General features: G+C 41.5%; 4 protein-coding genes across 5 annotated transcripts in view; 3 read left to right on the plus strand and 1 right to left on the minus strand.

Annotated features, from left to right (window-relative positions):
* Positions 1–18338, minus strand: part of atad1a (ATPase family AAA domain containing 1a) — a 77537-nt gene that overhangs the window by 20349 nt on the left and 38850 nt on the right. The gene's annotated exons all lie outside the window — the stretch shown is intronic.
* Positions 85–2591, plus strand: LOC117554135. The gene is made up of 2 exons (XM_034228400.1): positions 85–2442; positions 2484–2591. Exon 1 carries the CDS (start codon positions 695–697, stop codon positions 2285–2287), a length of 1593 nt encoding a protein of 530 aa, XP_034084291.1. The 5' UTR covers positions 85–694; the 3' UTR covers positions 2288–2442; positions 2484–2591.
* Positions 6842–12630, plus strand: LOC117554132 (protein NYNRIN-like). The gene is made up of 2 exons (XM_034228396.1): positions 6842–6928; positions 10063–12630. Exon 2 carries the CDS (start codon positions 10115–10117, stop codon positions 12548–12550), a length of 2436 nt encoding a protein of 811 aa, XP_034084287.1. The 5' UTR covers positions 6842–6928; positions 10063–10114; the 3' UTR covers positions 12551–12630.
* LOC117554136 (syncytin-A-like) lies at positions 12779–15286 on the plus strand. Its single transcript, XM_034228401.1, has 2 exons — positions 12779–15137; positions 15179–15286. The coding sequence occupies exon 1, from the start codon at positions 13756–13758 to the stop codon at positions 14980–14982; it is 1227 nt and encodes a 408-aa protein (XP_034084292.1). The 5' UTR covers positions 12779–13755; the 3' UTR covers positions 14983–15137; positions 15179–15286.

Here is an 18338-nt window from a genome sequence, read left to right on the forward strand (position 1 = left end):
TATTATTTTTATTCTATCACCAATATTTTTGTTTTATTATTTTTATTCTATCACCAATATTTTTGTTTTATTATTTTTATTCTATCTGTCCAATATTTTTGTTTTATTATTTCTTATATAGTTTATTTTTAGTATTCATTCATTTTAAAACTCTCAAACTGATATAACCATGGGTAAAATTGATGAAACGCCATTGAAGAAGTCAGAACATTTAAGGGGCCCCCTGGGAATAAGAATCGTAGTAACATTGTTAGCGGTGTTCATCTCAATTGGCATTTTCCTGGTTGGGTGGGGGGTACAGCATCGTGAAGAACCCGAATCCATTCGAGCCCTCGTAGAAAATGCCAATATCACTAACAAAACTTCAGCTGTGTTTAGGACATTTCCATTTATCCCCAGAGCCAAAAGATCAGCTGAGAGACTGAAGGAGGGGTTGGAAATACTCATCCCCAGAGGTGAAGCGGTTACGGTCAGTCTTGATGTGTGTGATGTGGTTGTATGTGGAGAGCTGCGAGATAAAACAGGCCATGACGTTTATGGGTGCATTCATGCTTGGGGACGGCCAGATGATAATTCATGGTGTCCCGGTTCAGAGAAGGTATACTGGAGTGCAAGGGCAGAAGGTAATAACAATCCCCCTGGTTTGGCGTTTAGGTCTTAGCTATCTTTTTCCAAAGGTCGCCATAGTGGAGATATGAGCAAACACAATCCAATAATAATTGCTTTTAAAAGCGCACTCACTCCCCATTTCAAGAAACAGGGAGACGTCACTGCATTCCATTTACTGATGGGGATAGAAGTTCCTGGAAAAGACCCAATGGGATCAATTTTAGTGAAGATAATTGACCCACCAGCAGATGTAATCCCTGATCTCGCCCCAAAATATACTGAATCACCCTTTAAACCAGAACCAGAAATCCCCCCTGCTAAATCTGTGAACAATCCACTGGTCACCTATCTGAGTACGACCTCTATACAGAAAGTCATAGCAGTGGAAACAGGATACGAGGACACAAATTCTTGGTTAGACTGGGTTGTTTATTCTGTTAAGCAGAGCAAGATGGCGGACTGTCTGGCCTGTGCGGCTGCCCGACCAAGTTTGGGAACAGTGCCATTTCCATTTAACGCCCACAACAACCCAAGAGGACAACGCTGTATGTACAAACTCTATGGACAAAAATCCCCAGCAGATTGTGTCGACATTGCACAAAAGTATCCAGTGGTAAAAATAAATGACATTCCACCTGACTTCACGTCTTACGAGGGACTGTATGACTGCATCACAAGGGACTACCTAAAAGGTACAGAAGTAGGAACTCTTAAGTGGTGCAATTCTACAACGATTTTAAGTAACCAGGATTTTCTCCCAGGTATAACTATGCCCATTAGACAGTATCCCAGAACAGATGTGTGGTGGTATTGTGGCACTAAAACCCTGTATTCAGTTTTACCACAGGATTGGACAGGGACCTGTGCACTGGTACAGCTAGTGATGCCTTTTTATGCAGTACCGATGACGGCCGAGCAACTGATAAACATGGCAGTCCAACCCAAAGCAACTAGAGCCAAAAGGTCAGTCTTTTCAGGGAGTTTTGATTCCACTGTGTACATAGACAGCATAGGGGTGCCCAGGGGAGTTCCAGACGAGTTTAAAGCTAGAAACCAGATCTTAGCAGGATTGGAATCCATTTTCCTTTGGCCTACAATAAATAAGAATGTGGACTGGATTAACTATATCTACTACAATCAGCAGAGGTTCATAAATCACTCCAAGGACGCAATGAAGGGACTAAGCGAGCAACTGGACAAGACCAGCCAGATGTCTTTGCAGAACAGAGTGGCCCTAGATATGTTGCTGGCAGAAAAAGGGGGTGTATGCAAAATGTTTGGAACATTATGTTGTACTTTCATCCCAAACAACACCTCACCTGATGGATCAGTAAACAAGGCTCTGAAGGGACTCACTACTCTAAGCATGGAGTTAGCAGACAACAGCGGGATAGAGATGAACCCCCTGGGGGGTTTCTTAGATGGTTGGCTGGGGAAGTACAAGGATTTCCTAGTGAGTGGACTGATGTATGTGTCAGGTGTGATCGTGATATTGGCACTGTGCTGTTGTTGTTTCTCGACCTGCATCCGCGCTTTTGCAAACCGACTGATTAATGGGGCCCTCAACCAGGAATATGCTAGGGGTCAATATCACATGGGGGGACAGTTTCCAATGCTAGCAGAACAGGACGATCCACCCCCGTATACAGATGTAGATGAAAATGACGAGTTAGTTTGAATGATGTTAAATGATGTGGATGTTCAGAGATGAGATTGTTCAATGAATGTCCAGCCGATGTGACTCTTTAAATGATGAAATCATCTGAAGAAGTGAGCAAAATAAAATGCTAAAATGGAGTGAATCCATTTCACTGAACTCTATACTATTCCAAGATAGTGTATTTTTATTTTTAATTACTCTATACTATTCCAAGATAGTGTATTTTTATTTTTAATTACTCTATACTATTCCAAGATAGTGTATTTTTTGTTTTATTATTACATTACACTGGTACAAGATAGTTTATTTCATTTTTATTATTTTTCACTGTTCTATATGGTAGATTTCATGTATTTTCGAATCATTACAATTCTAAAATGAATAGTTTATTTTCACTTTGTAAAAACAAGTGCCTTAACACTGAGTGTATTATAAGAACGGTTTCTGTGAAAGGAGGGAGGAATAAATGTTCTGATACCAAGCCATTGCTGCTATTTTGAAGAGCCATATTGAATGTTAACACTAGAAGTTATGCACAAGGGAAAACTTTTATGTTTGAACACAGTCAAAGTATTTTTGTATTTTTGTAAAGTTGAGGATATTCGCACTATTCCATTTTGATTGTATGTTTTTGATATGAATGATGTACTATGCAGAGTTCAGATGAAGAACTCATTGATTTCAGTATTATACACACCTTTTAGGTGTGTAAGGAGGGACTGTTAGAAATTAAAATCAATGTTTTGATGGCATAATGTACCTTAAATGTACCTTCAGTTTAAATGCTGTTTTATACTGAAAAACCAGAAAATTATTGTGCACAACCAGATAAGCTTTTATTCTGAAAATCCTTCATCTCCGGTTAGCATGTGGCTAGTTTACCATTTCTTATAAAGGTTAATTTAGTAGCGAAATGACATGGAGTGATGCACACCGAAACCTACTGATTTTAACACTGCAACTATAGAAGTATTATTATTGCTGAATATTGAATAAAGTTATTGTTTACAGACGTGGGTAAGATGTGACAACATCCGGAATGACCAGAAACCAAACCAGCCGTGAAGTATTTTCTGTATTTTTTAGAATATTAACTACAACGTTTAGAATGTGTTAAAGGAAAAGTGATGAAAGACAATATGAGGAGAAGAGTCGTGTTTAAGTATATATTGAATGTACAATGCCTGAATCCTCTGTTTAAACGTAACAACGGACATTAAGATGTGGAGGGCCGGCCCGCAGGGAGGAGCCTACAGAAGCTATATAAGAGCAGCACCTGAGCGGTTCGGCCTCTTTTCTCTGCTAGCGAGGGCCAGAGACAGCTGCTTTTCTGTCGGACAATATCCTGTTTGTGACTGTACCACGCCTTTTTATTAATTAAAGTACCAATTTGAAAACATCTCAGAGACTCCATTTAGTCTCCTTTTTAAACTTCTCTTTCCTGGACGCGAGAATAACCATCACAGTTAACAATTGGTGACCCTGACGTGATTCTCGTTGGACAGAAGAGACTACACAACCAGCTGTTTCCGGAGACGTGGCACCCGTTCGACACAACGAGCTCGAATACTTGGTAAGAGGAAACCTGTTAAATCAAATTCTTCATAGTTTATGCAGTACAAAATAGGTTTGTGTTGGACGGAGGCCAGCGGATCCTGAAAATAGCTGTGCATTTAATGTTAAAACAACCAAATTTATAACAATAAGAATTCCATAACACGTGGCGTTGCATTTTCGCAAGCAGGGTGAGTTCACACTTCCTTTGTTCCCTAATTTAACCCTGCATGCTATTAATTTGTGTGTGTGTAGTATTTTAAAATATAAATGTGTGAGGCCATTGTACTTTGGGTAGGTGTCTTGTTGTGTTTTCATGTAGGTGTCCCTTGTTACGTCAGTAGTTAAATTAGCCTATGACGTAAGGATATATAAGTCCATTTAACGATTATTGTTAAGATCTGTGGGACATAGCGAATTGATTAAGGATCAAGTAATTGAAAACCAACAAGGCATAGCGAATCAACTTAGGGTTGAGTAACTGAAGACAGTGCTAGTCGAAAACAGTTGAGAACTGTTTTAAAAAAGTCCTTTTGAGGAAAGGCTTGATTAAGGTGTAAGCTTTATCAGTGGTCATAACTGTTCTAGTTTCAACCAAGATATTGCGGGTGGAATACGAGATGTGGAGTTACAACAGCATTACGTTAAATTGACGACGGTCATTTAATGGTCGCTGATAAGTTACCATAATACTCCCACCTAGCGTGTCGAAATGGCAGCAGTTGACCAATAGTGGACTATAAAGTCAAATAATACGTAGATAGGTTTATAGCTTATGCGTAAGGGTTCCTAACTTTAAGTGATGATATCAATAAGATAAAGCCCATTTTTTCATAGTAAACTAGATAGAAATGTTATTTTAAACTGCAGTGTTGTTTTGTGTTCAATTTTCTTGACAAGATTACACCCCGCCATTATTTAAACTCCCCAGTGAGAGCCACGAGGTGTTTTCAAATCCCTTTGTTCTTCAGGTCAAAGGTTGGAAAATCAGTTGCCATCTTGTCTTGTCCTCATGCTGAAGCCACACGGCAGTCGCCATTTCGTGAAATGCTAATTGAAAGTACTCTGTTTGTTTTGACACACAGTCCCACTCACATGAGGCTAGGCACTCCATATTGAGAAGGACAAATCATATTTCTTGGCAGAGTTGGAACTATAAAATAGACAGGTTATCTTACCGTGGGAAGTTTGGTATTTGTAGGAGTCTGGATTTGAGATATTCTTGTTGGCAAGTGTGTATTGGCGGTTTATTTGAGACATTCTTGTTGGCAAGTGTGTATTGGCGGTTTATTTGAGATATTCTTGTTTGCAAGTGTGTTTTGGCGGTTATGTGCTGTGTTGTTTAACCATATTCAAATGTTCTTCCCATTTTTAAGGAAATAAGCTTCTTCTTGTTAAAAAGAGGTCAGTTTTGCAACAGCTATCCCTAGTGGATTGACCTGGAAATTACAACAGCGCACTCTGCTGGTAATACAGAATTATTACAAAGATACTATAAGATTTTGAAGTTTAATTTTGAGTGTTATTAATGAACACATTCGCCAGGACATAATTACAGAGTGGTTTCTAATTAAGATATGAGAAACTTTACATCATAGACTTTCAAACTAGACTGTAGAATATTCAAACACCAATTGATTAAATCGAACACAAATTATGACATTTATCTAGTTCCATACATTTCAGTATGCACTGTACACAGTAGATTTAGATTTTCACAAGACTTCGATTTTCATATCTCAAAGTCAAAACGATACACTGTACAATTTTTATTTTAACATTTCAGATTTTAAATTTTTTGCATAATTTCTTATCTTTTAATTTAATTTATTAATATTTAAAAAAAAAAAAAAAAAAACATCTAAAATCAAAAAAAATATATATATATTCTAAAAAAAAAATTAAAAAAAAACCCTACCCAGATTTAAAGTTAAGTTCGGATGACATAGGATATTATTTATCAGGAACGAAGGTGCTAGTCGGAGGATTACTGTTTCAATCTTTGATAACTTATTAATATTCATTCGAATAGTTAGAGAACATGTCACCAAAAGAAACTAAATTGAGGTTAGACGCAGAGCCAGGCACAACTGCAGATATCAAGGAAAGGGTAAAAATCAGATCAGATGCTACAACAGTTCCAAAACTTAGACAGAAGACATGGAACCAAGCTGAGAAACTGTGGGAACAGTGGCAAACGAGAGGACTGTTTCCAGCAGATGATCAGCCTGGACCAACGAAAGCCCATAGAAAAGCTGTAATAGACCATGAGAATGGAGAATATCTGCGAGAGCAACAAGCATGGATCAAAGCCGGACAACCCTCTTGGTATGGATCTGCAAATATTGCTATGAACAAAGCAGAGATAAGAAAAACACAAGTTACAGTTCTGATGCTCCATTTAAAGTATACTGTTAATGAGACGGCAAACATGTACGTCGTTCAAAGAGAAAATCCGCTAGAGAAGCAGGCAACATACAACGGGAAAAATAGAAGAAGTTCCAGTAATCCATACTCCAAAGCTCTATCCAGACCTGCCTCAGAAACCTCCTCCTTACATGACAGAACCAGAACTTTTCTCTCAAACCGCGATACAAGCCCCAACTTTTAATATTGCAGGAGGAATATTGAATTTGGACGAAGTCCCCACAGAGAGAAGTGTCAAAGAATTGGACTTTGAAGTAAGAATGCTAAACAGTAAATCTGACCAGCTGCGGGAGAGTTTTGAACACGACATGCAAGAATTGAGGGACATGACTAGAGATCACCATGTTCAGCGAAACATGCTACGAACACCCATGTCATTCCAGCCCAACAAGAAACCTCCCGTTGCTGAGGCATTACCAACCACAGGTTCAGACACGGCGATTTTCTCTCTACTACCAACAACAGCAGAAAAGGAGGCACAGGAAATGTTCAGAGAGCAACAGGAACACAAACAAGCTACAGAAGAAAAACGAAAGGAGGAGGCGTATAATGATATGATGACAGAAAGAAGGGCAGAAGATGATTCAGGAACGTCAGGTGCAAAGACGACAAAAAGTGGAAGGATACCAGGAGATGTTGGCAGCAAGACAAAACAAACACAGACGGGACAAAGAAAGGGAAGAAAGAAAACAACAAACGACAAATAATTGGGGACAATCACAAACAACACGCCGAACAAACTACTCTCCTGACAATTCCAAAGGACAGGGAGATGAAGAAGACGATGGCACACAGTCTGAAACCAGTCGACACTTCCCATACCATGAACAATCAAATCAGCAACGAAATTTTGCATCTCCTCCTGAGAATACTAGTAGCGATGAAAACGAGCAACATTCCCCTGGGACATGCCCCAAAACCAGAAGAACCAAGACAGCTCGAAGAACCAAGACTGGTGCACACACCTCCATGCCATTGATAGCGGTTGGAAGAGGACTTGAATACCAACCATGGACTCACAGGGACATGGAAACATTAGTGGCAAAACTACCTCCACTCACCCAAGGAGGTCAGAGGTGGGTGAATGATCTGGAGAAATACACAGTCCAAGACCACCTGTGCTTGGGAGATACGAGGGCACTGCTTGGACGGATAGAAGGAAGACTAGAGGCAAGAGCAGTGGATTCCAAGGCCAAATGCACCAACTCTCCAGATGATATTTCCTTCAACAAAATCAGGACGAGCTATTGGGCTGCCATTCGTCACATTTACCCAACAACACGCAGTTTACATGCCCTCAACAGCCTGAGAAAAGAACCTGGGGAAGACATGCATGCTTTCCTCAAGAGATGTGAAGGAGTGTGGGAGGACTGCACTGGAGAACGACATGACACCTCACCGGCTGTCATAATGCTGTGGAAGAACGCAGTCATCAAAGCCCTTCCCAAATCAGTGCAGGCACGCCTGGGAGATGTGGTGGGATTGGAAGCTAAACTCCCAGAAGAATGGAGACTAAATCTCATCCACCACGACATCAAATACCAGGAAATAAAGGTGGAAGACGATGAAGAAACAAAGAAACTGGCAAAAAGACTTTTGAAGATGCAGGTAGCTGAGAGAGATACTGAAGCCACTATGAACAAGAAATTGACAAGGCAGATGCCAGCTGTAACAGAAATGGTCATACTAGCAGAGAAAGGAGGGCAGACGCCTCAAACAGTTCCAACTCAGATAGTGCCAGAAAATCAGATCCAGAACCAACAAAGAGGTAGAGGAGGTTTCCGAGGAAAAGGCAGAGGAAAAGGTTTCCGGTTTGAGGGATGCTACATATGCAGTCAGCTGGGCCATTGGGCCAAAGATTGTCCAAATCAACAAACACAAAACCCACCACAAGCCTTACAATACAATCCTATACTATTTCAACAGCCTCAGACGCAACAGTATTATCCCCAGGTACAGCAACCACCTGTGTATACCCCTGTGCAACTACAGCCACAAACACCCACGTACATGCCTACACAGTATCAACAAAGGGGAGGACCCGGTGGAGGCAGAGGATTCCAGGGACAACCAGGAGGAGGAGGGGTGCCAAACATGAACCAAATGCCTCTGACAGCTTGGAGTGATCCATATGTATGAGGAGGCCCAGAGGATCCAATCACAGGTGACGCAATTCCAGCCCAAGATGAACCAATGGTCACCTGTGAGATTGAGGGAGAGAAGGTGGAAATGATGGTGGACACAGGAGCCACAGCTTCCTGTTTGACAAGATTGAAAGGAAAACCACCACCTCTCTCAAATCACACCCTCAAAACAGTTGGATACTCGGGAAAAATTGATGTACAGAAATATACATTACCATTGGTCACGAAAATTGGGAAGCAACTCCTGCAACATCCTTTCCTCTATGCACCAAACTGTCCCATAAATCTGATGGGAAGAGACCTGCTCGTAAAAACAGGAGCGAGAATTCTATGCACACCAGATGGGCTGATTATCCAATTTCCAGGCCAGATACCACTCTACCAGACGTACGACGGACAGCAGAGAATCATGATGATGGCAGCAAATCCAGAAAACGACGAAGAAAATGACACGACCACGGTGTACTGGAGCCGCCTGAGCACCACTGAAATCGATACTCCACAAGTCCAAAGAACTTACATGGACTGGAAGCCATGGATAAACACATTGGGACCCTATGGGCCCCCCCAAGATCCTCTACATTGTACGTACAATTATCTAAGACGACCAGATGAAGAATATCAAGACGCTTGGATGGAAGATAAAGAGGGGAAGACAGAAGATTTGACTGTAGCAGACATCTACGTCGGACCGCAGGGTGTAGCAGCGGCGGTAAAACTCACAACAGAACAAAAACAATGGTACAATTTATCTGAAGAAGCTGTTCCTCATGTCACACTCGCCATGACCATAGGAGCTGAGTCCAGATCATTGGGTCCAATGATAAAGACTGCATTGAACACAGAATGGTTGGCAACAGAATCACCTTTTCTGTGGCGATCAACAGACCAGACGATGTGGAGGATTGGAAACAATAGCCAGGAACAAGGGCTATTGGAGAAGCAAGAATTGGACAGAGATCATGGACGAGAACACACAAACCATCCGGACACAGAGGAAATGCTGATGCAGGTGCCTACACATCTTTGGACCACTGGAGACTATGATGTAGGATTAGTGAATCATGAGGTCTCAGTGGAGCTGGTGGAAAATTACAAACCATGTTGGCGCCCGCAATACAAATTGAAGCAAGAACAAATAGATGGGATAGGAAACACCATTCAAGGATTGTTGCAAGCTGGAGTAATCAGACACACCGGCTCAAATTGGAATACTCCCATCTTACCAGTACCAAAAGCTGGAAACAAGGGATGGAGAATGGTCCATGATCTAAGAGAAGTCAACAATGTCACTAAAACTGCAAATATTCCTGTTCCCGATCCACATGTAGCATTACAAAATCTTAATCCAGGTCACAAATATTTCACAGTGATAGATCTAGCTAATGCATTCTTTTGCTTACCATTAGATCCAAAGGTTCAGGATATATTTGCTTTTACCTACCAAAGGCAGCGATACACTTACAATCGGATGCCACAGGGTTACAAAGATAGTCCAGGATTATTTAACCGTGCTCTGAAACAAGACCTCAGTGCATTGCAACTACCGGAGGGAGTGACTCTGATACAGTATGTTGATGATTTACTTCTAGCCGGGCCAGATGCAGCAACATGTCTGGCCGTGACACAAAAATTGCTACTCCTACTGGCCAATGTGGGCTACAAAGTGAAGAAAGAAAAAACACAGATCGCAAGGAGAACAGTTACATTCCTGGGAAGGATGATTTCCTCGAACAGTCTAACTCTGACACCAGCACAACGGTCTTCCATCCTCTCCCAACCAAAACCCAAAACAGTGCAACAAATGCTTGCGTTCCTGGGCCTGACAGGTTACAGCAGGACGTACATACCTGACTATGTGGATTTGACACAACCACTGAGACACATAATTGCAGAAGCAGGAAACAGAAATCTCAAAGCTACTCTTGAGTGGACAACGTTGGCCGAAGAAGCTTTCACGAAGACGAAGCAAGCCCTGAGTCAAGCGGCACACCTTTCCACTCCTGATTATGACGATGATTTTTGCCTTGATGTTTCTGAATCAGGTGGAATAGTCAACGAGGTCCTGTTTCAGAAAAAAGGGGGAGTGAGACAGGTACTGATGTACCATAGCTCAAAGTTAGACAATATAGAACTAGGCCAGACAGGATGTGCAAGACATCTAGCTGCACTAGCAAAAGTCATTGAGAAAACTGCACATGTGGTAATGTGCCACCCATTGAAAGTCAACACAGCCCATGGAGTAGTAGCATTTATAAATTCACAAGCATTCACATTTTCCCCAATCAGGAAAATCAAGATTCAGACCAGTCTGTTGAAACCACATATAACATACCAAGCTGGTTTAACAAACATGTCTACAGGACTGAGCACTGAAGAGCACACACCCCATGACTGTCAGTTCGTCTCCCAAAAGGATCTCAAGATAAGATCAGATTTGGAAACAGATCCTTTGGACCAACCAGACCTCACTCTCTACAGTGACGGCTGCTGTTACAAGGGAGACGACGGGAATGTGGCCTCCTATGCCGTAGTCCAGCAGGAGGGAGAAAATATACAGACATTGGAAGCAGAAATCATCTCCCAACCTGCTTCGGCCCAACTGGCAGAAGTAGTGGCACTCACCAAAGCCTTGGAGCATGCAAAGGGACAGCGAGTCAACATCTACACAGATTCAGCGTATGCCTATGGAGCAGTGCATATAGACGGACCACAGTGGATCAGAAGAGGGTTCCTAACATCTGCTAAGACACCAGTAAAACATGCTGAAGCGCTAAAACTCCTGCTAACATCTTTGCTGTTGCCAGCACAAGTGGCAGTAATGAAATGCAAAGGACAGCAAACATTGAACAATGCAATATCCAGAGGAAACGATGCAGCAGACAAGGCAGCAAAGAAAGCAGGAGGGTACAGCAAGCAAATGATATGTACAAAGGCCAATACTCAAGAGGAGTTAACCACCGAACACATCAAAGATATGCAGAAATATGCTGGAGTGTATGAACAGAATCAATGGAGTCAGAAAGGAGCAAAGGAAGTAGATGGCCTATGGAGAGCCCACGACGGACGTTTAGTCGCACCTGCAAAATTATGCCACTTGCTAATAGAACAATCACATGGTCCCACTCATGTAGGCAAAGCAAGAACAACAAAAGACATTGAACAACAGTGGTGGCATCCTTACATGAAGGACATGGTTGAGAATTTCGTAAACGACTGTGACACGTGCAATGCATTCAATGTAAAAAAGCCATACAAGTGCCCAATGGGAAGATATCCAGTCCCAGAAGCCCCATTCAAAGACATTTGTATTGATTATACAGACATGGGAGCAGACAATGTAGTCAGAGGGTTTAGATATATGTTAGTAATGATTGATCGTTATACGAGATGGATTGAAGCCATTCCTTGTAAAAAAGAAGATGCAAAGACAGTCATTAAATGGCTCAAAACAGAACTCGTACCCCGTTATGGAGTGCCAAGGATAATAAGATCAGACAATGGTTCACATTTTACAAGCAAATACTTGGAGGAAGTTGAGTTATATTTTGGTATAATTCATAAGTTTGGGTCAGCATACCACCCACAATCTCAGGGCATAGTAGAAAGAGCAAATCGAACATTAAAAGGGAAAATAGCAAAAGTCATTTTTGGCACAAACATGAAATGGGTAGATGCTTTGCCTCTGGCACTCATGTCAATGAGATCTTCTGAGGGTGCTAAAACACATCTTTCACCCCATGAGTTGTTAACTGGTCGGCCAATGCCTGGGCCTCCTAGAGAAGGAGGGACTGGCCCAGTTTTAGACATCAGACAAATAGAAGTGGATGAATATGTCAGGGCTCTGAGTAATATTATCCAAGTCTTGTCTACACAGGTTCAGAGAACTGCAGAGACACCAGAAGAGACACCAGAAGAGACTCCTGTACGGCCGGGTGATTGGGTGAGGTTGAAAGTTCACAAAAGAAAGTGGGCTGAACCCAGGTGGACGGGGCCGTGGGAAGTTGTTGAAAGAACTTCACACGCTCTCCGGATAAAAGGTAAAAAAGGAGCAAATTGGCACCACCTGACACATTGTCGCCCTGCACAGGCACCTTCCAGAAAGCTCTTGGAAGTTAGGACTGATTTGGCAGAGCTGGAACAAAACGATGAATAAAAAATCAAAACAAGAGATATTAAGATAGAAACAGCTCAAAAGACGAATTGTCTTTAGGTTTTAGAGATTGGATACTAAAACGGAATACCCATTCTTGTTTTACATCTGAAACCCATTTATTCTATCAGTCCAATATTTTTGTTTTATTATTTTTATTCTATCACCAATATTTTTGTTTTATTATTTTTATTCTATCACCAATATTTTTGTTTTATTATTTTTATTCTATCTGTCCAATATTTTTGTTTTATTATTTCTTATATAGTTTATTTTTAGTATTCATTCATTTTAAAACTCTCAAACTGATATAACCATGGGTAAAATTGATGAAACGCCATTGAAGAAGTCAGAACATTTAAGGGGCCCCCTGGGAATAAGAATCGTAGTAACATTGTTAGCGGTGTTCATCTCAATTGGCATTTTCCTGGTTGGGTGGGGGGTACAGCATCGTGAAGAACCCGAATCCATTCGAGCCCTCGTAGAAAATGCCAATATCACTAACAAAACTTCAGCTGTGTTTAGGACATTTCCATTTACCCCCAGAGCCAAAAGATCAGCTGAGAGACTGAAGGAGGGGTTGGAAATACTCATCCCCAGAGGTGAAGCGGTTACGGTCAGTCTTGATGTGTGTGATGTGGTTGTATGTGGAGAGCTGCGAGATAAAACAGGCCATGACGTTTATGGGTGCATTCATGCTTGGGGACGGCCAGATGATAATTCATGGTGTCCCGGTTCAGAGAAGGTATACTGGAGTGCAAGGGCAGAAGGTAATAACAATCCCCCTGGTTTGGCGTTTAGGTCTCAGCTATCTTTTTCCAAAGGTCGCCATAGTGGAGATATGAGCAAACACAATCCAATAATAATTGCTTTTAAAAGCGCACTCACTCCCCATTTCAAGAAACAGGGAGACGTCACTGCATTCCATTTACTGATGGGGATAGAAGTTCCTGGAAAAGACCCAATGGGATCAATTTTAGTGAAGATAATTGACCCACCAGCAGATGTAATCCCTGATCTCGCCCCAAAATATACTGAATCACCCTTTAAACCAGAACCAGAAATCCCCCCCTGCTAAATCTGTGAACAATCCACTGGTCACCTATCTGAGTACGACCTCTATACAGAAAGTCATAGCAGTGGAAACAGGATACGAGGACACAAATTCTTGGTTAGACTGGGTTGTTTATTCTGTTAAGCAGAGCAAGATGGCGGACTGTCTGGCCTGTGCGGCTGCCCGACCAAGTTTGGGAACAGTGCCATTTCCATTTAACGCCCACAACAACCCAAGAGGACAACGCTGTATGTACAAACTCTATGGACAAAAATCCCCAGCAGATTGTGTCGACATTGCACAAAAGTATCCAGTGGTAAAAATAAATGACATTCCACCTGACTTCACGTCTTACGAGGGACTGTATGACTGCATCACAAGGGACTACCTAAAAGGTACAGAAGTAGGAACTCTTAAGTGGTGCAATTCTACAACGATTTTAAGTAACCAGGATTTTCTCCCAGGTATAACTATGCCCATTAGACAGTATCCCAGAACAGATGTGTGGTGGTATTGTGGCACTAAAACCCTGTATTCAGTTTTACCACAGGATTGGACAGGGACCTGTGCACTGGTACAGCTAGTGATGCCTTTTTATGCAGTACCGATGACGGCCGAGCAACTGATAAACATGGCAGTCCAACCCAAAGCAACTAGAGCCAAAAGGTCAGTCTTTCCAGGGAGTTTTGATTCCACTGTGTACATAGACAGCATAGGGGTGCCCAGGGGAGTTCCAGACGAGTTTAAAGCTAGAAACCAGATCTTAGCAGGATTGGAATCCATTTTCCTTTGGCCTACAATAAATAAGAATGTGGACTGGATTAACTATATCTACTACAATCAGCAGAGGTTCATAAATCACTCCAAGGACGCAATGAAGGGACTAAGCGAGCAACTGGACAAGACCAGCCAGATGTCTTTGCAGAACAGAGTGGCCCTAGATATGTTGCTGGCAGGAAAAGGGGGTGTATGCAAAATGTTTGGAACATTATGTTGTACTTTCATCCCAAACAACACCTCACCTGATGGATCAGTAACCAAGGCTCTGAAGGGACTCACTACTCTAAGCATGGAGTTAGCAGACAACAGCGGGATAGAGATGAACCCCCTGGGGGGTTTCTTAGATGGTTGGCTGGGGAAGTACAAGGATTTCCTAGTGAGTGGACTGATGTCTGTGTCAGGTGTGATCGTGATATTGGCACTGTGCTGTTGTTGTTTCTCGACCTGCATCCGCGCTTTTGCAAACCGACTGATTAATGGGGCCCTCAACCAGGAATATGCTAGGGGTCAATATCACATGGGGGGACAGTTTCCAATGCTAGCAGAACAGGACGATCCACCCCCGTATACAGATGTAGATGAAAATGACGAGTTAGTTTGAATGATGTTAAATGATGTGGATGTTCAGAGATGAGATTGTTCAATGAATGTCCAGCCGATGTGACTCTTTAAATGATGAAATCATCTGAAGAAGTGAGCAAAATAAAATGCTAAAATGGAGTGAATCCATTTCACTGAACTCTATACTATTCCAAGATAGTGTATTTTTATTTTTAATTACTCTATACTATTCCAAGATAGTGTATTTTTATTTTTAATTACTCTATACTATTCCAAGATAGTGTATTTTTTGTTTTATTATTACATTACACTGGTACAAGATAGTTTATTTCATTTTTATTATTTTTCACTGTTCTATATGGTAGATTTCATGTATTTTCGAATCATTACAATTCTAAAATGAATAGTTTATTTTCACTTTGTAAAAACAAGTGCCTTAACACTGAGTGTATTATAAGAACGGTTTCTGTGAAAGGAGGGAGGAATAAATGTTCTGATACCAAGCCATTGCTGCTATTTTGAAGAGCCATATTGAATGTTAACACTAGAAGTTATGCACAAGGGAAAACTTTTATGTTTGAACACAGTCAAAGTATTTTTGTATTTTTGTAAAGTTGAGGATATTCGCACTATTCCATTTTGATTGTATGTTTTTGATATGAATGATGTACTATGCAGAGTTCAGATGAAGAACTAATTGATTTCAGTATTATACACACCTTTTAGGTGTGTAAGGAGGGACTGTTAGAAATTAAAATCAATGTTTTGATGGCATAATGTACCTTAAATGTACCTTCAGTTTAAATGCTGTTTTATACTGAAAAACCAGAAAATTATTGTGCACAACCAGATAAGCTTTTATTCTGAAAATCCTTCATCTCCGGTTAGCATGTGGCTAGTTTACCATTTCTTATAAAGGTTAATTTAGTAGCGAAATGACATGGAGTGATGCACACCGAAACCTACTGATTTTAACACTGCAACTATAGAAGTATTATTATTGCTGAATATTGAATAAAGTTATTGTTTACAGACGTGGGTAAGATGTGACAACATCCGGAATGACCAGAAACCAAACCAGCCGTGAAGTATTTTCTGTATTTTTTAGAATATTAACTACAACGTTTAGAATGTGTTAAAGGAAAAGTGATGAAAGACAATATGAGGAGAAGAGGCGTGTTTAAGTATGTATTGAATGTACAATGGCTGAATCCTCTGTTTAAACGTAACAACGGACATTAAGATGTGGAGGGCCGGCCCGCAGGGAGGAGCCTACAGAAGCTATATAAGAGCAGCACCTGAGCGGTTCGGCCTCTTTTCTCTGCTAGCGAGGGCCAGAGACAGCTGCTTTTCTGTCGGACAATATCCTGTTTGTGACTGTACCGCGCCTTTTTATTAATTAAAGTACCAATTTGAAAACATCTCAGAGACTCCATTTAGTCTCCTTTTTAAGCTTCTCTTTCCTGGACGCGAGAATAACCATCACAGTTAACAGTATTCACTTCAGGTTTAAGAAAGTAACTGTAATCAGATTACTCGTTTTTCAAATGTAACGCCAGCCACATGTATTCCGTTACAACCCAACCCTGTCAATAAGTGATCGGAGGAGTCACTCCCCAGTTTAACCAATCACTTCGCTCTGTTCTCACAAGCCTATCATCTGTGGATTCTCAGCTTTAATCTGATACCTTGTTTGTGCAGCTACGATAAGTAATCAGGGTATTTTTACCTTGAGTTCTGTGCTAAGTGCGTTAGCATGTTTTCGCTCAGGGCTCATTTAGACGCTTCTTGTGAGACTTGTGTTTGTTTCGGTAAACATGGTTCGTATCTTCAGTTAGCTGATGTTTCTAACCGTTAAGTGAGTATGACACATTAATAGGTTTTTAAATATTAAGAAGCCCTGAGACACAGTTTCGTGAAAAAACAACTCTTCTACATCAGCATGTGTCCCCTCTTCTTCATGTCTCTTCCACATCAACATGTGTCCCCTCCTCTTCATGTCTCCTTCTACAGCAACAGATGTCCCCTCTTCTCCATGGGGTCTCTTCTACATCAACATAGTGTCCCCTCTTCTTTCATGTCTCTTCTACATCAACATAGTGTCCCCTCTTCTTCATGTGCTCCTATGCATCAACATGTGTCCCCCTCTTCCTTCCATGTCTCTTCTACATCAACATATGTTCCCCTCTTCTTCATGTCTCCTCTATACATCAACATGTGTCCCTCTCTTCATGTCTCTTCTACATCAACATGTGTCCCTCTTCTTCATGTCTCCTCTACATCAACATGTGTCCCCTCTTCTTCATGTCTCTTCTACATCAACATGTGCCCATCTTCTTCATGTCTCCTCTACATCAACATGTGTCCCCTCTTCTTCATGTCTCTTCTACATCAACATGTGTCCCCTCTTCTTCATGTCTCCTCTACATCAACATGTGTCCCCTCTTCTTCATGTCTCTTCTAACATCAACATGTGTCCCCTCTTCCTTCATGTCTCTTCTACATCAACATGTGTCCCCCTCTTCTTCATGTCTCTTCTACATCAAACATGTGTCCCCTCTTCTTCATGTCTCTTCTACATCAACATGTGTCCCTCTTCTTCATGTCTCTTCTACATCAAACATGTGTCCCCGCTTCTTCATGTCTCTTCTACATCACATGTGTCCCCTATCCTTCATGTCTCTTCTACATCAACAATGTGTCCCCTTCTTCTTCATGTCTCTTCTACAGGACATGTGTCCCCTCTTCTTCATGTTCTTCTCCATCAACATGTGTCCCCTCTTCTTCATGTCTCTTCTACATCAACATGTGTCCCCTCTTCTTCATGTCTCCTTCTACAGTCAACATGTGTCCCCTCTTCTTCATGTCTCTTCTACATCAACATGTGTCCCCTCTTCTCATGTCTCTTCTACATCAACATGTGTCCCCTCTTCTTCATGTCTCTTCTACATCAACATGTGTCCCCTCTTCTTCATGTCTCTTCTACATCAACATGGGTCCCCTCTTCTCATGTCTCTTCTCTCCCTCACAGGTGGGTCCCCCTCTTCTTCATGGCTCGTCTACATCAACATGTGTCCCCTCTTCTTCATGTTCTCTTTTCTCCATCAACATGTGTCCCCTCTTCTTCATGTCTCTTCTATTCTACTCAACATGTGTCCCCCTCTTCTTCATGTCTCTTCTACATCAACATGTGTCCCCCTCTTCTTCATGTCTCTTCTACATCAACATGTGTCCCCTCTTCTTCATGTCTCCCCTACATCAACATGTGTTCCCTCTTCTTCATGTCTCTTCTACATCAACAGTGTGTCCCCTCTTCTTCATGTCTCTCTCTCCATCAACATGTGTCCCCTCTTCTTCATGTCTCTTCTACATCAACATGTGTCCCCTCTTCTTCAT

The sequence above is a fragment of the Gymnodraco acuticeps genome, unplaced genomic scaffold (genome assembly GCF_902827175.1).
Source record: "Gymnodraco acuticeps unplaced genomic scaffold, fGymAcu1.1, whole genome shotgun sequence".
Classification (NCBI taxonomy): Eukaryota; Metazoa; Chordata; class Actinopteri; order Perciformes; family Bathydraconidae; genus Gymnodraco; species Gymnodraco acuticeps.

Coding starts and splice junctions, on each gene's coding strand:
- LOC117554135 (XM_034228400.1), top strand. CDS start 695: ATGAGCAAACACAATCCAATAATAATTGCTTTTAAAAGCGCACTCACT.
- LOC117554132 (XM_034228396.1), top strand. CDS start 10,115: ATGATTTCCTCGAACAGTCTAACTCTGACACCAGCACAACGGTCTTCC.
- LOC117554136 (XM_034228401.1), top strand. CDS start 13,756: ATGGCGGACTGTCTGGCCTGTGCGGCTGCCCGACCAAGTTTGGGAACA.